The following is a 25743-nucleotide window of genomic DNA, read 5'->3' as shown; positions in this document are numbered from 1 at the left end:
TTTAACCATTGTCCCTTCCCCTTTTCACCAATCCAAACTTCAGACAACCCAAACTGTCTTAACTCTTCTCCTTTTCCCACAGTGAGAACCCCTTAAAACGCTAGGACCTATTCTGTGACAGAGCAAATAGATGTAAACTGGAGCAAACTTTATAATGGGAGGTACACCAATGCCATCATTTTTACCATCTTCCACAAATGAGAAGACAAGGTGGGAGAAGGTAGAACTGGAGTCATATGTGGATTCTACTTACTGGGTATTTAAAGTTCAAAAATTGTCCTTTTGAGGGTGTAGCTTACTCCCCTAGGCAGTTTTGCTGGTTTCTGAGTTTTAGCCCCACATATGTTTAGTTTAAGCTATTACTCCTCCCCGCACTTGGTATGTAATGCAGTGGGGAGGCTCCAATAGAATCCAAAGGCTACAGCAAAGACAGTAATCCCTTCCAGGTTTCCATTCACTCTCTTAACATCAAAAATTCCCAGGATCCTATTTTTTAAAAATTCCTGGAATTCAAATAATGGTCCAATGGCTAGTGTCACCAGCAGGCCTAAGGGTCACATGAATATCCACTTTATTCTTTTTCCCTGGCTTTATTGAGTTGTAATTGACAAATAAAATGTAAGGTATTTAAAGTATACATGATGATGGTTTAATATATGTACACACGGTAAGGACTCCTGAACATCTGCTTGACTGTAACACAAATGTAGAGGAAACGCTTTTTCTTAGTACAGTGGAGGCAAAGATGGAGTTTTCAGAACAATGTTTTTATTTAAGAATTAAGGGAAAACAAAAACATTAAAGCATAGGAATACACTGACTGAATACAAGTGTCTTGTTTGGTCTGAAATCTTGGTAAAGTTCCTCTAACTACTTACCTGAGGTAGATTTAGGTTGGCACTGTCTCAAGAGAACCTCCCTCTGTTCCAGAAGTTACCTTCTAGTTTTGGTTACAGGCTCCCAAGTGGTCCTCTCCAACCTCAGGTTATTCTATATGAGTAACACCAACACCCTTTTACCCCCATGGTTAAAAGCCCTCAGACCTATTTCATACCCTCAAAGTTTTGGCTGAGGGATGGTCCATCCTTAATTTACTTAAAGACTAGAGACAATTACCAGTAAGATTAGTTGAAAGGGGCAGGTCATTGCCCCACCAGAGTTACAACTGTGCCCTTCTCCAAGTTCTAATGACTAACAAGTAGCCTTAAGGACTAATTTTTATCACCACCAAGCCATACATCCAATACTATTTTAAGAATTACAACTGTCAAACATATACTAGTGATAGGCATGATTTTCATCGAAGAGAAACAAATATATCTTGTGTGTTTTATCACACTGAGCAAGTTTTTATGGTGTAAGAGCTAATGAAAATTACCAAAACACATCAGATCAAATAAACTTCCAGGATTTGTTTTCTAAAAGAAAGAAAAAACAGCCTAGAGTCAGATTCCTTATCACTATGAGTTATTCCTCTGACCCTAAGATTATCCAGGTCACCAACCTGTCATTAAGATCAAACCTTGGAGCCATACACAAGGGGCCGTGTAGCAGCTGGCCACCCCCATGAGTCCAATCACCAATGCTGCCTAGGGTTCAGGATCTGCTAAGATAAATCAGAGTATTTATTCACCATTCTACAGTCCCAAATACTGGAGGACTCTTAAGTATTTATATTAAATGTCTTTTAACCCGAGGGAAGGGGAAAAAAAAAACCTCACAAGCATGCATTTATAGATCCCTGGATTAGAGTATTTCTGGAGAATGTTAATCATACTAAATTGGAGATAAGTGCTTATCCTGAAACCTCTGATGAATTTGCCAACTCCCTTTCCCTTCTAGCATTTAGAACCCTACTTTACAAGCCAAATGTACACCTTATATTGTGGTGACTTGTCTTTCCCCAGAAATAAAAAAGTATTCTATTTCCTTGGCAGAACCAAAATAAATGAAAGGTATATCATGAGGCTTGGATTTGCTGTAAACAGGATGTTGGGGGGGGGGGGGGGACACCAGCTCTTCAGTCAGGATTCTTAAAATCAGTCATTTCTCCATTAACAATGTATCAGTATGTGTTTTACTCTGTGCGACTCAGACTTGAGTCTTTCTGTCAGCGTTCCCTTAAACATTTTGCAAGGAGTTGACTGATTGTCTCTTACCATTGAAAGAAAAGTGATAAATGAAGTCACAAAAATATGGCAACAAGCAAAATCATAATGATCATCCTGGAATTTGCAGTTCTGTGTTGATAACAAACAAATCTCTAAAGCTGAAATTGCAAATACCATTAATAATCTGAAAGATATTTTAGGGCGAGGACTGAGGGCATGCCTCAATTCACACCAAGTGAAATGCTGAGCATTCTGCCTTATTGTGAGGCTGGTCCTCCAAAGGGGAAATTCTGGGGAGTGTTTTGATTTAGGATAACTACTCCCTAGCTGTTTGGTTCTTTTCACAAGTAGCAGAAGGTTCCCATGCTGGTATCAATACACTAGTCCCCGCTCTACCCAAGAATTAGAAAATCAACAGAGGTAAAGTCAATGTACTTCTTTTCCCAACAGTAACACATGCCACACTTTCTATCTCAATTACAGTCCTTTCTTTTATTGGAGTTCCAAATTTTAAAAACTGAAAGTAAAGCAATCATTCAGTGGTTCAGATAAAAGAAAAGCATCTTTACCTGAGTAACCCATCAGGCCTACTCTGACCTGCCCTAGCTCTTCCCAGAACAAGTTTCTGGGTATCTAAACAAAACTGTTTGCATGTCGACTCCATTAAAAGTCATCTCTACTACAGGGGTCAACTAACTATGAGAATAGTTCTTCTCATACCTGTTAAATGTACACAGTTCACAGTTAGACCTCTATAGAGGTCTACAAAATGCTCTCCAGAGTAGTTTCTTTGGGGCCCAATAAGGTAGAGATTTCCTGCAAGGATTTTTTTTTTCTCCCCCAGACTTAGGGTTATTTATAGGGTCTTTCACTTATACAAGTTCCCTGGTTACAAGAACTGATCATTGACAGAAGTTTTCTCATTCAGAGAATTCATAAGGTCCTTCATCAGATTTTCTTTTTTTGGGGGAAGGGGGGGTTGCAAACCCAAGAAGGCTCTTCACTTAATGCTTTTGCCATATTCAAGGCAAATACACAAATTATCACCTGTATGGCTTCTCTGATAGGTAATAAAGTCACAGTTATGTTAAGAGGCTTTTTTCACAACTGCTGGGGTTTCTTTCCAGTGGGGCTTTCTGATGTCCAATGAGGCGTGCATACTGTCTGAAGCACTGTTTCACAGGGCATTAAAAAAATATCGTCCTCTGATCTGAATTCTCTTGGAATGAGGAGAGGTGGGCATTGCCAGAGAGCTTTCTCACATTCACCGAATTTGTAAGTTTCCCACCTGTATAAATTCTCTTGTGGTGATCAGGCATGAGGTTGGACTGAAGGTTTTCAAAAAACTCAGGGCATTTGTAAGGTTTCTCACTGGAGTGATTGATACGGTTCTGTAAAGACAGCTCTCTGGTCAAACCATTTCTCAAGTTCCTATAACTGCAGATTTTCTGGTCCCCAATAAAGTCTGAGCTCTGAGGAAAATCTGAGATTTGCTTTGAGTTCTCCATTTTAAATGAGTTATCTTACATTGTAAATACATCTTTTTTTGTTTGTTTGTTTATGGTATAATAACTTCTTGTCTGGTCAAGACATCTGTGAGGCTTCTGATACATGGGGAGGGCTGAGCTCAAGATCTTTCTCAGCCACATTACAGATATATGGTTTTTCACCGATGTGGATTGTCTGATGTTGAAAAAGGGCTGAGCTCTGGTGAAAGCTTTTATCACAGACACTGTATTTATAATGCAGCTCCTCTGTCTGAGTTCTCATTTTCTGTTGGGCAACGAAGTCCATGCCTAGGAGGAAGCCACTCTCACATGCAGACCACTGATGTGGTTTCTCTTCCATGTGAATTCTTTGATGTACAATAAGGTCTGAACTACAGCTGAAACTCTTCTCATATTCAAGGCATTTAAAAGTGTGAGTGTGAGTTGCCTGGTGCCTGATGAGGTTGGCACTCCGGGTAAAACTTCTCATACATTCCAAGCATTTATACGGCTTCTCACCTGTGTGGACTCTCTGGTGTACAATAAGGTCTGATTTCTGGCCAAAGCATTTCTCACAGGCACCACACTTATAGGGCTTCTCCCCAGTATGTACTCTTTTATGAACAATGAAGGCTGACCGGTGTCGGTAACTTTTCTCACACTTATTACATTTGTAGGGTCTTTCACCAGTATGAGTTCTCTGGTGGCTAATAAGATCGGATTTCCCACTAAAAGCTTTTTCACACTCCAGACACTTAAACGGTTTCTCACCCGTGTGAGTTCTTCGGTGCCTTATGAGGTTTGTACTTCGGCTAAAGCATTTATCACACTCACTACACAGATACGGTTTCTCGCCTGTATGGCTTCGCTGGTGGACAAGCAGATCAGAGCTCTGACCAAAATTCTTGCCACAGATATCACATGTATAGAATTTTTTACCTGCATGCGTTCTCTGGTGTCCTGAAAGGGCTAAGTGGTGCCAAAAGCTCTTCTCACATTTGCTACATTTATAAGGTTTCTCATAACTGTGGATCCTCTGATGTGAAATAAGATCTGAGCTTTGGACGAAGGTTTTCTCACACATATCACATCTATAAGGTTTCTCCCCAGTGTGGGTTCTCTCACACATAATAAGAGCTAAGTTTTCACAAAAGTTTTGCTCACGTTCAAGGCACTGGTATATCTGATCATCTATTTGAGTAATCTCATGCACATGAATAAAAATCTTTTTACCCTTCTGAGGGCATACATGATATATTTTCCTTTTTTGAGTTCTCTGATTCTCTCTCTCTTCTGAAGTGTACATTTTCTATGGCTCTCTCCTAGGGAGTTTTCCACTGGTCTTCCTGACCCATCATTTTCTTCATAGCCATTTTCTCGATAAGAACTCGAAAGATACATCTGTTTTAAGCCTTTCAGTCATGAGTAGTTCCTCTCTACAAGTTTCCAGCATCACATGCACTTATTCTTTATGTGGTATTTACAACCCTGTGAGACAAAGAAGAAATATTATTTATATTTCCATAACTAAAATGCTCAAAATTAAAATTGCTGTAGAAAAGACAGAATTTCTGCATTAAATTCCACAAGTGCTCTATGTTTTACAGGGGTTGAAAGCAGCAAGTTTTTCTCTAACTAAAACAAATCAGCAACACATACATGGAAAGTACCAGGAAGAACTGTTCTTTAATCAATTCAAGTGATCTCAAAATCAGGATTCCTCCTCTTCCCTTGGTTCAACTGAATAATCAAGACATCTAATAATTAATATGCCTGCTCTTGAGGAAAACCACCCAAAAGGGACTATGAATACCTGTGCAGTCCTTTCTGTAGAACGTTTGGAAGGAAATGGTAAATGATTATTAGAATTTTCAGTGTAAAGAGAGAGAAAAGTCTCTTTTACTATCACCCTAGCTGTGTGATGTCTGGCAAGTTTTTTTTTTTTTTTCCTGGTAGAACATTATTTTTACTCTATTTTTTTTTTCATCTTTGCCATGTTTATTTTTTTTTTTTGATCCTTCTTTTTTTTAAATTTTTTTTAATTTTTTAAATTTTTCAGTGGGTTTTGTCATACATTGATATGAATTAGCCATAGAGTTACACGTATTCCCCATCCCGATCCCCCCTCCCACCTCCCTCTCCACCCAATTCCTCTGGGTCTTCCCAGCCCACCAGGCAAGTTTCTTAATCACCCTGTAGCTAGTTTTTTCATTTATAAAATGGATGAATGATGGGAGTTACCTCACATCATTGAATTGAATAATAAGTTAATCAGTATTTCATGGTAAGCATTCTGTGTTAGCTCTTATAATAACTATTATTATGACAAAGGGATCTAAGATTCTGTTTTGATATGATCATAAGAGCACAAACCTTGCTCAAAAAGAAAAATGACTGTAGCTAAAAGCCTGGGCTTCACACCTGTCTTTAATGTCAGGCTTTTCTTTGTACAGTGAAGGGATATGAAACAGGTTTTCTTGTTTTTAGAGGGATGCACATGTACTGAAATACCCAAAGACTAAGCATCTTAAAGAAGTCCTTATACACAGAAAGATCACAATTATATAATTCTCCTTTACAACATTATTGAAAAGGGCCCTGTGCTCACAGTCCAACCACTCTACTCCTCCTCCACAGTAAGACAGACAATCACATCTTCAAATGACTGGGAGATTAAAAAGGAGAGACAGAAAGAAGAGAGACATTGAGGTCTTTCTGCTGTTGTCTTTTAGTTGCTAAGTCGTGTCCAACTCTTTTGCAACCCCATGGACTGTAGCCTACCAGGCTCCTCTGTCCATGCAATTTCTCAGGCAAGAATACTGGAGTGGGTTGCTATTTGCTTCTCCAGGGGATCTTCCTGACCCAGGGATTGAACCCTTGTCTTCTGCATTAGCAGGCAGATTCTTTATCACTGAGCCACCTGGGAAGCCTGAGGTCTTTCTACTCAGGCCCTATCTTCTGTACGGCTACACCAGTAGATAAGTTAAAGATTCAAGCCCAACAGGAAATACAGGAATATAGACTAACACTAAGGAAAAACAATGGGCTGATTCAAGGGAGAAAAAGATAAATGTAATAAACGATTGTATTTATCAACTGTCAATAATATACTAAAGAAGAAACATGAGAAACAGGGGAAGAAACCCCATTTTCCATATCCTTCACACTTACTTTTTTCAATGATCATTTCATGTTTGACCTTCTCATACATTCAAACCCCCTCCTCTGTCACCTAAGGAACAAAAACTGATGACTGTGCTTTCTATTTTACTGAGAAAATCAAAGGAAGGCAAAAAACAATAACATAAAAAATACTTGCACATGCTCCCACCACAACAACCAACCTCTTGCAAGTGTGGTCATGCACTCCATCTTTCCTTCTGTTACCATGGATGACAAACTGCCCCTGCTCACTCTAAGGACAATCTGTTGGTCGGGGTACTGGATTCCACCCCTTTTTCACAAGGAACATCACTCCTGCAATTCTATCCTCTCTCTTCTGCAATACCAATTTGTTCTTTTTCCACTGAGTCATACTAATCAGCAAACTAGCCGTTCCCTCTCCTAAAACAACGGCACCAAAAAGAAACTTCTCTCAACCACTTCATCCTCAAGCTACTCTCACTGCTTTCTCTTTACAGCAAAATTCCTCAAAAGAATCCCTCTCCTAAAACAACAGCACCAAAAAGAAACTTCTCTCAACCACTTCATCCTCAAGCTACTCTCACTTCTTTCTCTTTACCGCAAAATTCCTCAAAAGAAATCAATCTGTTCACTGTCTTTAATTCTTATCTTAAATCTTATCAAGGTTTCTGGAACATACTCCAAATACTCACTTTCACTGCTCCAACAAAACTGCTCCTATTAGAACCTACAAGCCCCTAAGAAATCTGACTCCTAGCTGTCCCTCTGACACACTTCCCTGCTCTTCTCATTTGTACTGCATGCCTGTCATCTTGCTCTCCTTGCTTTTGTTCAAACAACCCAGGTTCACTTCCATTTCAAGGTCTTTATCCTTGTAAGTCTCTCCCTGCTAAAGTGCTCATCTTCAAGGCTCCCTTTCTCATCTCACTCTAATCTTTGATAAATTGTCATATTCTCAGTAAGGCCATAACTGACCATCCTATTTTAAATTGTGACACATCTCCATCCCAGATGACCTACATATGTTAACACCTTTCCTCTCGTTTCATGTCTTACTTTTCTCCATAGAACGTAAGCCCCTTAAAGGACAAGGATTTTAGTTCATTTCATTTGTTACTCTTTCTCTAGCACCTGTGACAGTGTCTGGCACGGAGCAGGTATGTTCACATATAATGAGGTACTCTGTAGCTGTGAAACAGGATGAAGGTGACTTTTCTGAACTGATGTGGAGCAGTTTTCAGGATAAACTGTAAATTTTAGAAAGCACTGGTGTAAAAAAGTATGCTACATTTTTGTAAGAATGAAGTAGAAATTTAAAAAACTACACATGGATCTATTCATTTGGTCAAAAAGAAACTTAGGAAAGAGAGTCATACTCTTCTTTAGTATATGTCTTTGTGAAACACACATTTTAACTTTTTAAACTGTTACATTTCACATATTCAATAAATAAATAAACAGAAAAGCTAGGGGAGAAAATAAAATAGAATTCAAATAAAAACAAAGAAGTCTGTATTTCAAATTAATAATAAAACTACCCAGGAGGGGGAAAATAACTCAAAAAATTCTGTAATACAGTATTAGAATTATATAAACTTAAAGATAAAAAGAACTATAAACAATTACTGAACTGTAATTAGTAGGAGTTTTCCCCCATGTTGGTAAAGGTTCACTACTTAATGCATAGACTAGGAATGACAAAATAAGTAAATATAAAGGCAACCAGATGTCTCACTGTCAGATGAGGGAGTCAGAAACAGAAAAGAGAAAGGCTAGAATGAACTCTATATCTACAGTGTTTAACTGGAATTAGAAGTATTAGTAGGAAGTCAAGGTTTTGAAGTATACACAGAAAAAATAGAAATGTTAAAGTTTTTTTTTTTTTGGTCTCCTAATGTCTGTTGAGAGATCACAGAAACAATGAAATCCCAGTAGTAAGTAACGAGCATACCAAGCACTCAGATTTTGGTTTCTAAACACCATTTCCCACTCAAAGGAACCAGGGCTCACTGGGGAAATGGCTACTTTCATGGTTTAGAAAGTACAAGATGAACCTGGAACATCTTGTTGTTCCAGAAAACAAGGAAGTGCTCAAAAAGTGGTGATAATATGCTAAGAGGACCAGAAGCCTCACTGAAGGGGCTGCCACTACACAAATCTGGAACAAACGACATCAAAATAAATACAGACAGTAATAAATTAGAAATACAGTAAGAATGGATGAATCCATACTCATTTTAAAAGTGAATAAATAGTAAGGGAGAGGGGAAAGTTTCTTCCTTTATTAAAGCAGCCAACAATTAAATGTAGAAGAAATGATGGAATTAAAAACATCACATGTCTAATCAAAAGAAGAGTAATAATTGTTTCAGGCAAAAATACAGTGGATGAAAAGTTTTATGAGAATCAGGATAGTTACACAATCAGAATATATCTCCCCACTAGACATTTAATAATTACAAAGACACAAAAAAAGTAATTTCACAGAAACCTGGAAGATGCCATCTTAACTAATGATCAGTTAACATCATCAATAACAAGATATAAAATTGTCTCCTAATATGACACAAAGAGATGAACAGAACATTAAACATTGTACCTGGAATCTCATTAGGAGGAAACACTAGACAAAGCCAAATTGAAGAAAATTCTGCTAAATAAATGGCTTAAACTTAAAAAAAACAGTCAAAGTTATGGAAGACAAAATCTGAGCATATGTTCCACAATAAAGACATGACAATTAAATGAAATGGGTGATGGTGGATTGGATCTTGGACAACAAAAATAACTTGTTTTTCTTTTCCTAAAATGACACTAGTGGAACAACTGGCTAAACTCGAATACTGTCTTGAGATCAGATAACAGTATTATATGAAAGTTAATTTCCTAACTTTGATAACTGTAATGATAATAAAAGAGAATAGACTTGTTTTTAGGGAATAAAAAATTAAGTATTTAGGGCAGACTTTTTCAACTAGCATTCTATGAAAGAATGAAGCCCTATGGAAAATGATTTGAGTAACTATTTTTTCAATTCTCCCAAAGATGCATTTAGCTAGTAGCACTACATGGGAGAGAAGTTAATTCATTAAATATCTATGACTTTAGGATTCAATTCTCTTAGGCTTAGCATGTCTTAGGACTTTAGGGCTTAATTCTCTCATCATTTGAGATGAGGCATTATGTCTGTACTTTCAAAAGGTTCAGAAAAAAAATGTACACAAAGGTACATGTATGTACAGAGAAGTAAGTAGACAGGCTCATATAACAATTACAGTAAAATGTTAACATTCAGGGACTGTGGGTGAAGGGTATATGAGCATTCTTATATTATTTTATAACTTTTTGTAAATATGAAATTATTTCAAAATTTAAATGTATCTTATCTTGTGTTTTAAAAACATCTGAGCTGAGAGTTGGTATATTATGCTAGCTGAAGTTGAATGTTCAAACCCTGGAATCAGATTTTGGTTCGAATTCCCACTATGTTCTTTTATAGCTATGAGAACTTGGGTTAAGTTACTTCCTTCAGCTTTTATTTCCCTTTTGATAAAATAAGAAAGATACTATTACATGTCTTAAGGAGTTGCCATGAGAACTAGGATACTGTCAATAAAGGACCTGGCTCAGGACCTGGATGCTCAATTAACAGATGCTCAGTAAATGGCAGATCCTATTATTTTCTTAATTCCATCTTCAGGGTCACAAAAACCCTAATATTTCTTGAGGTCATCCTCTGTGCCTGTCTCTTACGCAAAGCCTTGTTCAAAATGCATTAAAATAATTAACTAAATAATAAATAATGAAATAACTCAATCAGTTAATGATTAATATGAGGATTATGCAAAAATGAGAAAAAAACATTTACAGAGAAATGTTAGAAGGAAAAGGAAGACTTCAGAATCACAGCTAAGTAATACTCTGCAGTCATGTCAACAGCTACTATAACATAGTGGTTTTCCAGGAGTTCTCTTATTAAAATGTGTACTACTGTTAAGGTCAATAGGAGAGTTAGAGTATAAACATACAATTCTGAGCATGGTCATAGCCTGGGAAATGAATTATAATATTCCCTGATTTTATCAGTTCAGGGTGTCATATGTGCCCTAAATAGCCAATAATTTGTAGGGCACCAAGGAAAAAAATTAAAAATAAGGAAACCATCTTCTTATTCATATTTGAGTCTTTGAAATGGATGTCAGCACCTAGAAAATAATATACAGTCTGGCTGTCAAAATTTAAAGTAAATCATGATACTTTCCTAGTGAAAAATACTGTAACTGTTTCTACCACATTAACAATAAAACCTAAGGTTCTCACTGCACCACCTAATGTACTTTTTCTGCCTCCCATAACACATCAGAATCTTTACACTTGCTCTTTACACTTTACTCCTTGCTTTTCACCCAAGGGGTTTGCTCCTTTGACTCAAGTCTATGACAGAAAATTATTTCCTCAAAAAGAGGCCCATCTTGGCAACTTTAACTAAAATAGCTATGTCCCCTTAGCATGTATTTCTCTCCATAGCACTTATCATCCAACTTTGTGGTATTTTATATCTGTTCATTTGTTTCTCTCTCCTATTGGAATTAACTTTCATTATGGTTAGGACTTAAGTCTTTTGTTCACTGCAATATTCTTAGTGTCTAGAATATGTCTGTTGAATGAATGAAAAATATGAACGAATATCAGAACCAAAAAAGAGTCATCATCATCCTCTAAGCCTCAGTAGCAATCCAGGCTAGGCTAACAGCCCTAGCTGCTCCAAATGGCAAACCAAAAAATATCCTTCAAGTCTCAGCTTCAGAGTACCCTTTGCTAAGAGGTTTCTCTTACCTCATCCTAGGAAAAGACTGGTTCTCACTTCATGGCTAGGATTGGAGTGCACAGAACAGGCAGGCTGGCAGTAAAAGTCCAAGCCGACAGGCTGAGTGTAGAACTTCAAAGACCAGGGCCATCCTTACAGTTAAAGGATGTATGGGACAAGCAGATTAGTCAATAAAGCGCTATCTATTAATGCTTAATAGACGTCCCTGGTGGCTCAGATGGTAAAGCGTCTGTCTGCAGTGCTGGAGACCCAGGTTCAATCCCTGGGTCAGGAAGATCCCCCAGAGAAGGAAATGACAACCCACTCCAGTACTCTTGCCTGGAAAATCCCATGGACAGAGGAGCCTGGTGGACTACAGTCCATGGGGTCACAAAGAGTTGGACATGACTCAGAGACTTGACTTGAATTGATTAACGCTTACTGTATCAGGCCCCAGGTTAGGGATTATCTATTTTTCAATGATTACATGGATTATCTCATTTCATCTTTCCAAGATTGTAAAATAGGTATTAAGAGCAATGTTTGTACCTTACAGATAGAAAAATGATGCTCAGGGAAGTTAAATAACTAAGAACTCACAGCTAGTAAATAACAGAGCCAGGATGTAAATATTCATCTTCTGACTCCAGGGCCTGCACTGAGTATACTGTCTTTTGGGGGCTGCAAATCAATCATGAAGGAATAATTAAAAGCCTATGGTGAATAAGCATGTTGGAAAGGAGTAGAAAATACACTATCATTGGTAGGCAGGGTTACCTCAGGAGCTAAGAAAGAGTCATGTATCTTCTTTCCAAGTATCTTCTCCCATTCCTTCCTGTTCTCCAGTTTCCCTCACTTGTCCCTTAAAACTCCACCATTTATATAGAAACACAGTTTGCTATGCTACTTACCATAACAAGAAAAACTCAAGACTGTCTTCCTTTTGGCTCCAAAAGGTCTCCAGTCCATAGTTATTAACAATACTCAATTCTTCCCTCTCCTGAAGGAAAAGTAAAAAATGTAGAAATTTAAATTTTTTGTGAAATTTTTAATTTTTCTGGCGCTAGACATCTAAATATTGGTTCTCTTTACTTCCCAGTCTGGTCAGTATCTTTCAATCATAACTTACCTCTTCCCACTTCTCCTCACATTGTTTTCTCCCAGAGAGCTCTAAACAAAATAGAGTGTCCTTCTGGGTAATGACTAACTTCATAATAAAGCCCTGAATCCTGTTCTACTTGTTTCAATTTTTCGCCTCTGCTAAGTGTATTATCTCAACTTCTGAAGTCAACGACCCATTCTTCTACCACTATAAACCTCCAGATGCAGTTGATAAGTGCATATGACACAAAGTTGTATACAATGCCGGTTTCCAATAATACTTATGGGATGATTAAACCAGATTCTTCTGCATACAGACTGGATGAAACATGACCGACCTCTGCCTTAAAGATGGGGATGGGCGGTGGGTGGAGAACTCCATTCAACGTCCTTGTTTTTTCTTCCCCAGAGTGAAAGATACAGATCGCTTAGAAAAGTGCCCGGCAGTGTTTACTATTATTATCTCCAGGAACGATAGTACTATGCTTCTCCTTTTTTCAACTTTTCATTGACCGCCTTTCAGTCCGCCCTCAGGGGGGTTTCCAGACCCTGCACCGTCGCGAGGAACAGAGGGTGCTCCTACCAGGCAGAGGCCGAGAGGTCTCCAGTCCCGCCGAACCCCTCCACACATCCCTGGGCCTCGCAGGCCGTGCCCCTCCCAAGCCCCGCGGGCCTCGCTTACCCCGGCTGCAGCCGGCGCCGCCCCTCCGCCTGGGAGGGCACTTCCGGTTACTCTCCGGACACTCGGGGTTTGGTTTTCCCGGCGGCCGCAAGCTCCGGACGGTGAACCTAAGGGCCCACCTTCGGGAAAAGAAAGAAAGCAAACCTGGGAGGCCGACGAGAGCCAGGAGCATCCTTCTTTGCGCGGCTCGGCGAGGGTAGCTGGGGCCAGGCCATTCAGTATGCGATTTAAGGGCCAACAAGGCCAGCTAGCTTCCCGAGCCCTTTCAGCCTGGCTGGGAAGCGGCCGGCGCAGCTCCGCCCCCGAGAATCACATGATCTCCCCGGTTCCGCGACCAGGGCGCTCCATCCCCGGCCTCTGGGCCAATAGGGACCGAGCCTTTGAAATGGGGGGCGGGGCCCTGGGGCGCCTGCGCCGCAGGGCCCGTGGTGGTGTTTCGGGGCGGAGCTGAAGAGGACTCTGCTTAAGGGTGCTTTCTGACTCGGCGGAGGTGTGCGGGGTAACTAGAGGGCCCCAGTGCCAGCTTGTCTCAGAAGCAACCCTGTTTATATTACGGTTTCCGACTTCTGTTCTCTTTCCTCAAGGCTGTTGAAAGAGAACTGTAGGCCAGAGAAGCGTCACAAGAGATGGATGCCTCCGACCCTGGGGAAAACAGCCGGGAAGGATCTGAAAGAAATTGAGGCTTCCAAGACACAGTGGAAGCGTTCCGTCACCTAAGATGTGGCCAGAGAGATGGATGAAATGCTTTAAAGAGGGGTAGTGTTGGCTTTGTGTGGGTACAGTAAACTGCAGAGGAGGGTAGAACTGCTGTGATTGTAGGAGGTTTCCCAGTCCTTTATGATTGTGCTCCAGGGCTGGAATCAGTTTTAAGTAATCACATTTTCGGGTTGGAGCAGAAATGAGTTTTCTTTCAGATGGAAGTAAATGTATCTATAGCTACATCTCCCCCTGCTTTGTTGTTCAGTGAAAAAAAGTTTCCTAAAAGCCCTCAGACATCAAAGGGGAGGATGAGTACTGGGAATATAGAGAACAAAAGCCTGGATGATGTGACCAAAGACTTGAATTGGGAGCACAAAACTGAGATTAGGGAGTGGTGAGAGCATCATCAGGGTCTTAACACTCTTCAGTTCAGTTCAGTTGCTCAGTTGTGCCCCACTGTTTGCAACCCCATGGACTGCAGCACGCCAGGCTTCTCTGTCCCTCACCAACTCTGGGAGTTTACTCAAACTATATCCACTGAGTCAGTGATGCCATCCAACCCTCTCATCCTCTGTATGCCCCTTCTCCTCCTGCTTTCAATCTTCCCCAGCATCAGGGTCTTTCCCAGTGAGTCAGTTCTTCACATCAGGTGGCCAAAGTATTGGAGCTTCAGCTTCAGCATCAGTTCTTTCAATGAACACACAGGACTGATTTCCTTTAGGATTGATTGGTTGGACCTCCTTGCTGTCCAAGGGAAGCTCATGAATTTACTCCCACACCACAGTTCAAGAGCATCAATTCTTTGGTGCTCAGCTTTCTTATAGTCCAACTTTCACATCCATACATGGCTACTGGAAAAACTGTAATTTTGACTAGACAGACCTTTGTTGGCAAAGTAATGTCTCTGCTTTTTAATGTGCTGTCTAGATTGGTCATAACTTTTCTTCCAAGGAGCAAGCATCTGTTAATTTCGTGGCTGCACTCACCATCTGCAGTGATTTTGGAGTCCCCCCAAAATGAACACTGTTTGCACTGATTTCCCATCTATTTACAATGAAGTGATGGGACCAGATACCATGATTTTAGTTTTTTGAATGTTGACTTTAAAGCCAACTTTTTCACTCTCCTCTTTCACCCTCATCAAAAAAACTCTTTAGTTCTTCACTTTCTGCCATAAGGGTGGTGTCATCTGCATATCTGAGATTATTGATATTTTTCCTGGCACTGTTGATTCCAGCTTGGGCTTCATTTCTCATGATGTACTCTGTATATAAGTTAAATAAGCAGGGTGACAATATATAGCCTCGAGATACTCTTTTTCTTATTTGGAACCAGTCTGTTGTTCCACGTCCAGTTCTCACTGTTGCTTCTTGACCTTCATACAGATTTCTCAGGAGGTAGGTCAGGTGGTCTGGTATTTCCATCTCTTTAAGAATTTTCCACAGTTTGTTGTGATCCACACAAAGACTTTGGCATAGTCAATAAAGCAGAAGTAGATGTTTTTCTGGAGCTCTTGCTTTTTTGATGCTCCATCGGATGTTGGCCATTTGTTGCTAGAGCGACTTTGAGGAGGCCAAGGGCAAAATGAGAAGCCACAGCAAGACAGTAGGAGGGGCGAAATTGTGTTTAGAATCAAACCCCATACCCTCCAGAGACACTGAGAGGGCTCAAACATACAGTAACACTCATACATTCAAGGTAAACTAATTATGTTCCTAAATCTGGAATTCTTCCCCAGAGGAGCTGCAGCTTAGTTTTATGTTTGTTTATAATGAAAATTTCTAAGTAAGGCCCAAATATTCTATACAGAGCTTTTTAATATTTGAAATCATTTTTAATAACTTCAGAGTATGTGATATATTCCAGACATTGTTCTCATTTTACGTGATTTGTCTCATTATTGTGTTGAGTCACTAAATCACGTCCAACTCTCTTGCTCTCCCCATGGACTGTAGCCCGCCAGCCTCCTCTGTTCGTGGAATTTCCCAGGCAAGAATACTGGAGTGGGTTGCCATTTACTTCTCCAGGGGATCCTGCTGCACCCAGGGATAGAACCCTTGTTTCTTGCATTGTAGGCAGATTCTTTACCACTGAGCCAGCAGTACCTCCTATTATCTCTTTAACTTGTAACAAAAATTCCATAAGATGTTTGTTACTATTTTTCTTTTAGGAGGAAACTGGTGCAGGAAGAGATTGAGTAACTTGTCCAGGATCACACACTTAGTAACTAGTGAAGCTGAATTATGAACAGTCATACCAGAGCCTGTGCTTGCCAGGATTGTGTATATGGCTACATCAATAGTAGTGACTGTGTTGTGGTGAGATATTGAATTCTGTTCTCTGCATTGTGTATAGGAAGGTCTCAGTGTGTTGAGTCTCAGTGTTGATTTGAACTCTGTAGCTTTTTCTTTAAAGATACAAAGGTGCTCATTTTATTCATTGTTTCATTTACTCAACAGATGTTTATGGAACACTTCCAATTCACCAGACAGCAGACTGAATGTTAGGAATTTAAAGGTAGGAAAGACTCAGTTCCATTCCTCTGAGGCTTCACAGCACCAGGTGTCGCATGGTGTGACAAAGGTGGAAGTTACATAAAGTAGTGTGGGAACAGGGAGAAGCGCACTTATCTGAGAAAGGGTCAGAAATGACTCTGTACAACGTGGGACTTGAGGTGAAGCTTGAAGATTAGAAGGAAGGAGTTGAAGATGGGGCTGGAATGGAGGATGGGAAATAGGTCAGAGATTTTCTAATGTGATTTCCATTCATGAATTTTATCTTGTAGGAAATGGGAACCCATTCATAGAATAGTTCAGTTATTCCCAAACTTAAAATCTTTAAAAATATGATTTTGTTTTAGTTTTAAATACAGAGAGTGGCAAAACAGGAAGCCTGGAAACCAAGATAAAGAATAAGAAGGAGCAGCCAGCAAATTAGGAAAACGAACAAAAATAGGTCACGACAATCAAGGGGAAATTTCAATTAAAAGGTTGTTGAGAACAATGTCAAATATTATGAAAGATACTGGATGAGATAGCACCAAAGATTATTGGATAAGGTTTACATGATAATTACGATCCTCTAGGTGCTGTTTTAAGCACTTTATAGTATTAGTTCACTTAATCATCCAACAACCCTAAGTGTTTAAGTCCTCACAGTTAGCCCCTGTTATAAATGAGGAAGATGAGGTACAAAACTTGGGCCAAATCATGCATCTGATAAGAAGCAGAATGGGATTTAAATTCTGGGGGATCTGGCTTCTAAGTCTGTGCTTGTTACCACTACTCTATTCTTTCTCTCTAAAACGGCTCTGTGGAGTTTAGGAAAAAAGAGGTTTTCGTCTTTAGTAAGGGCAGCTTCTGTGGAGTGTGGTGGAAAGGGAAGTAGGGAATATAGGCAGTATCATCATCTTCTGAAGCATCTTTCAGAAGCTTCGCTATGAAGATGAACAAAGACCATCTCTAGCAAAGAACACAGGACTTAAACATTGGGCAGGGCCTGAGGCTGCACGGTGCAGGAGATTTTAATACGTTGTTAAAGGAAAAAAGTCAGTAGAGAGGTTGAGGATCCAGGAAAGGGGTATTTGATGTAGAGAGGCAGGAGACAGGAGAGGCTGGCAACTGCAGTACAAAGAGAAATTAGTCTTGAACAGAAGATATCAAAGATCAAAGCAGAGAAATGTATCTGTATTGCTTTGGTCTTGTTCAGAAATGATTAAATCCAAATTAAAAACCAGTAACCTGATGCTGGGAGGGATTGGGGGCAGGAGGAGAAGGGGATGACAGAGGATGAGATGGCTGGATGCCATCACCGACTCTTGGGCATGGGTTTGAGTAAACTCTGGGAGTTTGTGATGGACAGGGAGGCCTGGTGTGCTGCGATTCATGGGGTCGCAGAGTCAGACACGACTGAGCGACTGAACTGAACCTGATCTGCCTCCTGAGAAATCTGTTTGCAGGTCAAGAAGCAACAGTGAGAACTGGACATGGAACAACAGATTGGTTCCAAATAAGAAAAAGAGTACCTCAAGGCTGTATATTGTCACCCTCCTTACTTAACTTATATGTAGAGTACATCATGAGAAATGCTGGGCCGAATGAAGCCCAAGCTGGAATCAACAGTGCCAGGAGAAATATCAATAACCTCAGATATGCAGATGACACCACCCTTATGACAGAAAGCGAATAATAAGTAAAAAGCCTCTTGGTGAAAGTGAAAGAGGAGAGTGAAAGTTGGCTTTAAAGTCAACATTCAGAAAACTAAGACCATGGCATCCGGTCCCATCACTTCATGGCAAACAGATCGGGAAATAGTGAGAGACTTTATTTTGGGGGGCTCCAAAATCCCTGCAGCGTGAAATTAAAAGATGCTTGCTCCTTGGAAGAAAAGTTATGACCAACTTAGCATATTAAAAAGCAGAGACATTACTTTGCCAACAAAGGTCTGTCTGGTGAAAACTATGGTTTTTCCAGTAGTCATGTATGGATGTGGAGTTGGACTATAAAGAAAGCTCAGTGCCAAAGAATTGATGCTTTTGAACTTTGGTGTTGGAGAAGACTCTTGAGAGTCCCTTGGACAGCAAGGAGGTCCAACCAATCAATCCTAAAGGAAATCAGTCCTGAATATTCCTTTGAAGGACTGATGCTGAAGCTGAAGCTCCAATACTTTGGCCACCTGATGTGAAGAATTGACACATTGGAAAAGACCCTGATGCTGGGAAAGACTGAAGGCAAGAGGGGAAGGGGACAACAGAGGATGAGATGGTTGGATGGCATCACTGACTCAATGGACATGAGTTTGAGCAAGCTCCGGGAGTTGGTGATGGACAGGGAAGCCCGGTGTGCTACAGTCAATGCGGTCGCAAAGAGTTGGACACGACTGAGCAACTGAACTGACTGACTGACTGAACTAATGTATTTTTAGAAAATAAATCACCATGTTTTTGCTTCAACAATGTCAATAGGATAGCATTGCTGTTCTTCACCTCCTGATTTCCTAGGGTATCTCAGCTTTTTCCACTGAAGTATAACCAAACAAGAGGCGAATGAACAAATACCTCAGAATGGCTTCTCACAGTTGTAAAATTCATTTGGGTGTCTCATTTATCATTAAAATTTATGCAGTTTTCCTCTATTTGGGCACTGGAAATAGGAATTAAAAAAAAAATCGGTTCCTATCATTAATAAATCATAGTTGAAAATGAAATAGGTATTTGCTTAGTTCATGAAAAACCTGTGAGACAAATTACTAATTTCCTCCCCCACATTCATGGTACTAACACCAGTCAGTGGTGACTTTTCTTTTCCACTTTACAAAAACTTAAGCTCAGGTGTCTTACAATACCCATTGTCTGTCAGTCAGTCAGGATGGATTTTGCTTTGCTATCCCTGTACATGAGACAGTCAGTTCAGTCGCTCAGTCGTGTCCGACTCTTTGCGACCCCATGGACTGCAGCACACCAGGCTTCCCTGTCCATCACCAACTCCCGGAGCTTGCTCAAACTCATGTCCATCGAGTCAGTGATGCCATCCAGCCATGTCATCCTCTCTCGTCCCCTTCTCCTCCCACCTTCAATCTTTCCCAGCATCAGTGACTTTTCCAAGGAGTCAGTTCTTCACATCAGATGGCCAAAGTATTGGAGCTTCAGCTTCAGCATCAGTCCTTCCAACGAATATTCAGGACTGGTTTCCTTTAGGACTGACTGGTTTGATCTGCTTAAGGACCTTGAAATTTTCTGAAGTTCAGGCTGCTCAGAAGAATAAATAAAGTGGGGATGGGACTCTGAAAAGCTAGAGGATAAAAAACACAGGCATGAAGGTGGGGAATTAGCTCAAGTGGTAGAGCGCTCGCTTAGCATGTGAGAGGTAGTGGGATCGATGCCCACATTCTCCAGTTTTGACTCCTTTAACTAAGGAGCTCCAGCTGACAACCACAAATCTTGCAACCTATACAAAGAAATGAGAAAAGTAGACACACATTGCACTCTCCTCACGGCAAGGATAAGACTGGTCCTACTGCCTTTTTTGGTATGTGTATCTACTCAGTTCAGTCACTCAGTTGTGTCCGACTCTTTGTGACCCCATGGACTGCAGCACTCCAGGCTTCCCCATCCACCACCAACTCCCGGAGTTTGCTCAAACTCATGTCCATCGAGTCAGTGATGCCATCCAGCCATGTCATCCTCTCTCGTTCCCCTTCTCCTCCCACCTTCAATCTTTCCCAGCATCAGTGACTTTTCCAACGAGTCAGTTCCTCACATTAGGTGGCCAAAGTATTGGAGCTTCAGCTTCAGCATCAGTCCTTCCAACGAATATTCAGGACTGGTCTCCTTTAGGATTGACTGGTTTGATCTCCTTAAGGACCTTGAAATTTTCTGAAGTTCAGGCTGCTCAGAAGAGTAAATAAAATGGGGATGGTACTCTGAAAAGCTAGAGGATAAAAAACACAGGCATGAAGGTGGGGAATTAGCTCAAGTGGTAGAGCGCTCGCTTAGCATGTGAGAGGTAGTGGGATCGATGCCCACATTCTCCAGTTTTGACTCCTTCAGCTAAGGTGCTCCAGCTGACAACCACAAATCTTGCAACCTATACAAAGAAATGAGAAAAGTAGACACACATTGCACTCTCCTCACGGCAAGGATAAGACTGGTCCTACTGCCCTTTTGGTATGTGTATCTACTCAGTTCAGTCGCTCAGCTGTGTCCGACTCTTTGTGACCCCATGGACTGCAGCACGCCAGGCTTCCCCATCCATCACCAACTCCAGGAGCTTACTCAAACTCATGCCCATTGAGTCGGTGATGTTGTCCAACCGACTCATCCTCTGTCATCCCCTTCTCCTGCCTTCAATCTTTCCCAGCATCAGGGTCTTTTCTAATGCATCAGCTCTTCGAATCAGATGTCCAAAGTATTGGAGCTTCAGCTCCAGTCTCAGTCCTTCCAATGAATATTCAGGACTGAATTCCTTTAGGATTGATGACAAATTTAACTCAATAGGATATGAGCTAGAAAAAAATATCTGTACAAAGTTCCATAAGAATGTTGAAGGAAGTGGGTTATTCTGTCTAAAGGGATCAGAAGAGACTTGACAAAAAGAGATAGCAGCCTATGGCTGTTAGGATTGCTTTGTTCCACAAAATATTTGGGAAACCAAGTTTCTTCCAGTTCACTGTACACTATTCCTTCTTCAGGCTGAGGAATAATATCTTTAGGTTAATAAAAAGCTTTTGTGCTCTCGTTGATGTTTGTTGATGTGTTTAAGACAAGAGAAGCCTTCAAAATAAATATAGAAGAAACTTTGGAAGTGAGGATAAGAAAAAACAAAGAAAAATCAAGTAAAACATAATACAGAAGTATTAATAATTTGTGACTCAATAGATTGTTTTGTAAATTAATACATGTCTCTTCTTTTGGAGGACAATTACATATTAGCTCAACATTAGCCTACTCAATAATCTAGGTACACAACTGAGATACAGTTTCAATTTACTCATTCAATTAGTCATAACATACATGTACATAATGTACATAGCGTACATGTGGGCTAAGTCACTTCAGTCGTGTTTTATTCTTTGCGACACCATGGACTGTGTCCCACCAGGCTCCTCTCTCCATGGGATTCTCCAGGCAAGAATACTGGAGTGGGTAATCATTCCATTCTCCAAGGGATCTTCCACACCCAGGGATCAAAACCACATCTCCTGCTTTGGTAGGTGAATTATTTACCACGGAGGCACCTGGGAAGCCCCTCAGTTAATATATATCAGACACTAACTGGGAGGCTATACTTGTAAAGGTCATCATACCCTGAAGTTGCTTTGAATGAAAGAAATGGCAGTTTCAAGACAGATATGACTGTAGACTCCTTTGTATTCCCTGAAAGAGGTGTGAATCAGTTCTTTATGGTCCCTGTAACAAAGCCACTGGGCTGAAGAATTCACCTGCCAATGCAGGAGACAGGGGTGTGATCCCTCGGTGCAGAAGATCCCCTGGAGAAGGAAATGGCAACCCACTCCAGTGTTCTTGCCTGGAAAATCCCATAGACAGAGGAGCCTGGTGGGCTACAGTCCATGGGGTTGCAAAAGAAATGGACATGACTTAGTGACTAAATGATAACAATAAACAAATTACCACATACTTTGCCAACAAAGGTCCATCTAGCAAAGCTATGGTTTTTCCAGTAGTCATGTATGGATGTGAGAGTTTGACTATAAAGAAAGCTGAGTGCTGAAGAATTGATGCTTTTGAACTGTGGTGTTGGAGAAGACTCTTGAGAGTTCCTTGGACTGCAAGGAGATCCAACCAGTCCATCCTAAAGGAAATCAGTCCTGAATATTCATTGGAAGGACTGATGCTGAAGCTGAAACTCCAATACTTTGGCCACCTAATGTGAGGAACTGACTCATTGGAAAAGACCCTGATTCTGGGAAAGATTGAAGGTGGGAGGAGAAGGGGATGACAGAGGATGAGATGGTTGGATGGCATCACTGACTTGAGGGACATGAGTTTGAGCAAGCTCCAGGAGTTGGTGATGGACAGGGAAGCCTGGCGTGCTGCAGTCTGTGGGGTTGCAAAGAGTTGGACACAACTGAACGACTAAACTGAACTGAACTAGTGGATTAAACAATACAAGTTTATTGTTTTTCAGTTCTGTAGTTCAGAAGTCTAATTCAGGGCACACTTGGTTAAAATCAAGATGTTGACATTGTTGTGTTCCTTTCTGAAGAATTTGCTTCCTGCAGCTCTTGGCTCATAGACTTCTTCCTCCATCTCCAAAGCCTGCAATGAAGGACCATTTTCTTCGCATGTCACATCTCTCCAAGCCTTATGTCATTGCATAACTAAGACTATAGCTGGAAACCTTCTCTACTCTTAAGGACTCATAGGATTATATTGGGCTCACCAGTGTATTCCCTCATCTCAAGGTTGTGACCTTGATCACATCCACAAAATCCTTTTTGCCATTAAGGTTTACATAAGATACACATATATAAGGTATATATATATATAATAAATTCACAGGTTGACTGTACAGATCACTGATGTCAGGGGAGGACTCTGACTGCTTGGAGGGAAACAAAGATCATCATTATTGCCAATCACCAGAAATAGAAGTCCAGTCTGCTCACTGCACCCTGCTATCAGAGTCACCATGGAAAATGCAACAACACAATCAAGCATAGGATAGAATAAAACTTTACTTCCATAGAGAAGAGACAGAGAAAGGTCAGCTTTAGTATGTCTGTCAGCTCCCCATGTCTAGCAGGTCCCCACAGCAGCTATGCACACCCCTCTCATGCCACAGTAGGACCACAAGCCCTTCCTGGGGAGTCTGAAATGCTGGAAGCTGTAAGCAGGCCTGAGGGTCATTGATGAACACGTAAGCTTAAGAAAAGAATACATATTAACTATGTAACAGGGAAATAGATTCTCACATAGGGCTATAACCCCGACATAGGCTATGTGGGCTGTTTATCACTTGGTCAGGATGTGTTTCAGGCAGAAGGCCCATTCTTATCTGACCAAATAGGGACTAAAAGACTGCACAGAAGACTGCCTTTCTCATCGCCCCTCCATTCTACTGAAACAATAGATAAAGCATGTCCAATCTGGTAGGACCCTTGTTATTGTTTAGACACAAAGTGTTGTCCAACTCCTTTGTGACCCCATGGACTATAGCTCACCAGGCTCCTATGTCCATGGGATTTCCCAGGCAAGAATACTACAGTGAGTAGCCATTTCCTTATACAGAAGATCTTCTCAACCCAGAGACTGAATCTGCGTCTCCTACATTGGCAGGCAGGTTCTTTGCTTAAGCCACTAGGGAAGCCAGGTAGGAACCTAGCCTACCTCAAGGTTGGAAGGTAGTCTACCTCATAAGTTGGGTCCAGTGGGTTCCCGAAACAATCTGGCAGTTCACTGGCAGAGACTTTCTGTCGTTTTGAGAGAGCACATTACCAGGATCACCAAGAGAAATAGATGCAGGATTATGGCCAGTCCCCCCTGGAGCCTGTTACTCAACTATGAACCCCAACTGCCAGGGCTGAGGCAGCTAGAGAGGCCAAAGAATGACATGGCCTTTAGGTATGACATCTAAAGCTCAAGACAAAACAGCAAAAGTAAACCATACAGAATTCGAACCTGCCACTTCACACACCCATAAGAATATTCAATGAAATAAATGTCTATATGTGGGGGAAAAAGAGCTAGGGCAAGGTTGAAGATAAGGTTCATTTCCTACGTGAGGTCACTCCTTCAAGATTTGGAAAGCTCTGTTTTATCTAGAACATAGAAAAAACACAGAGGAATAAAATGAGGAAACAGGGAATATGTTCTAAAGGAGAAAACAAGATAAAACCTCTGGGGGTGGATGGTTGTAACAGTAAGATGGAGATAAGTAATTTACTTGATAAAGGGTTTAAAGCAACGGGTCGTAAAAATGGTCACCAAACTTGGGCGAATGGATGAGCACAATGAAAACCTCAACAAAGAGATAGGAAATATAAGAAAGTACCAAACAGAAGTCACAGAGCTAAAGAAAACAAATTTGAAGTGAAAAACGCACTAGAGGCTTCCATAGCTGGTTCTTTTCCCGGAGCGTATAGTCTCTTGCTCCCTCTTGTGTTTATCGATGGTATTGCAGGCTCTGTGGTGCGGCCTCAAGCTGTCAAACTCTCCTTTGTTCTCAGGGTCCCCCAAGCATCCAAAGTATGAGAGTTTGGTATGAGCGCTTCTAGTCAAGTGAGAAAGAAGCCAGTCCCTTGGGCAGACTGCCCCCAACCCCTGAAAACCCAGAATGTTTGGCATATGTTACATTCTTCCCTTTCCGTCCGAAGAGTCTGATCTCGCTGAGTTTTGTCAACTTGGAGGAAAATCTGCAGTGGGTAGAAGGCCATAGTTTTGTTTTTCCGTTTCAATGTAGCTGTTCTGGCTCTGCACTACTTGGAGGGTACTGCGACTTCCTAACTGGTTTCTGGAGAGCTCATAAAAGCTTTTTGAACCATATACTGATGTTAAATTGGTGTCTCTGTCAGGGAACAAGTTCTGTGGCTTTCTATTTTGCCATCTTGCTGATGGTCGTCCCTTCTCAGCAGTATAATTTAAAGCTCTAGAATTTATACATATTCATTTTAGGAAGCTTCCTCTGATGGTAATAAAATATGGCGAGGTTTTGTTACTATCTTCTATATGGATTTAATTCTAAGCAATAAGTTAAAGTTCTATTTAATATTCAAACATTTTCAACACTTGGCTATACCTCCATCAATTTCTTTCTACTGACTATCAGGGATGGTCATCTGACTGAACACTGGCTTGTTTAGTGACAATTGTGATAATTTCTATCTACAGGAGAAGAGATTGGGTAGGAGACCCATGATTTAAAAAATGAATGCATAAATACATGAGAATTTTTTACCTATAACTTCAAGATTTATAGAAAAGATTCAGGAAGTCCTATTCACCAAAAGCTGGGACTATAAAAAGAAATCCATAGCCAGTTACATCACAGTGAAACTGTAAAAGAAGAGGAGAAAAAGGAGAGGAAGAAGAGGGGCAAGAGCACCAAGATGACACTAATGACTAACAACAATTCTCAAAAAATAGAAGAGATTGCCTGCAAACGTGACACTGTTAGCTAGAAAATAGCTAAGGTAATTTTCAGATTGAAGAAATAAAATAACTTTTCAACTAAAATCACACTTAGTGACTCCATT

General features: G+C 40.7%; 1 protein-coding gene and 2 non-coding genes across 4 annotated transcripts; 2 read left to right on the top strand and 1 right to left on the bottom strand.

The window, feature by feature from the left end:
• Window positions 1-740: 740 nt before the first annotated feature.
• Window positions 741-13627, bottom strand: ZNF322 (zinc finger protein 322). 2 transcript variants are annotated; one of them, XM_065912028.1, is made up of 3 exons: window positions 13333-13627; window positions 12461-12549; window positions 741-5086 (listed from the first exon to the last, which is right to left on the bottom strand). In XM_065912028.1, exon 3 carries the CDS (start codon window positions 4902-4904, stop codon window positions 3696-3698), a length of 1209 nt encoding a protein of 402 aa, XP_065768100.1. In that variant the 5' UTR covers window positions 4905-5086; window positions 12461-12549; window positions 13333-13627; the 3' UTR covers window positions 741-3695. The 2 variants fall into 2 exon arrangements, with proteins under 2 accessions (XP_065768100.1, XP_065768101.1); XM_065912029.1 differs by having other exon boundaries at window positions 13477-13627.
• A 6223-nt stretch (window positions 13628-19850) lies between these two features.
• Window positions 19851-19923, top strand: TRNAA-AGC (transfer RNA alanine (anticodon AGC)). Its single transcript has one exon. It is a non-coding gene; the product is annotated as a tRNA-Ala (tRNA).
• A 566-nt stretch (window positions 19924-20489) lies between these two features.
• Window positions 20490-20562, top strand: TRNAA-AGC (transfer RNA alanine (anticodon AGC)). The gene has a single exon. It is a non-coding gene; the product is annotated as a tRNA-Ala (tRNA).
• Window positions 20563-25743: the final 5181 nt, after the last annotated feature.

Source organism: Muntiacus reevesi, chromosome 20 (assembly GCF_963930625.1).
Source record: "Muntiacus reevesi chromosome 20, mMunRee1.1, whole genome shotgun sequence".
NCBI classification, from domain to species: domain Eukaryota; kingdom Metazoa; phylum Chordata; class Mammalia; order Artiodactyla; family Cervidae; genus Muntiacus; species Muntiacus reevesi.
This window is presented reverse-complemented; position numbering and strand designations above follow the sequence as displayed.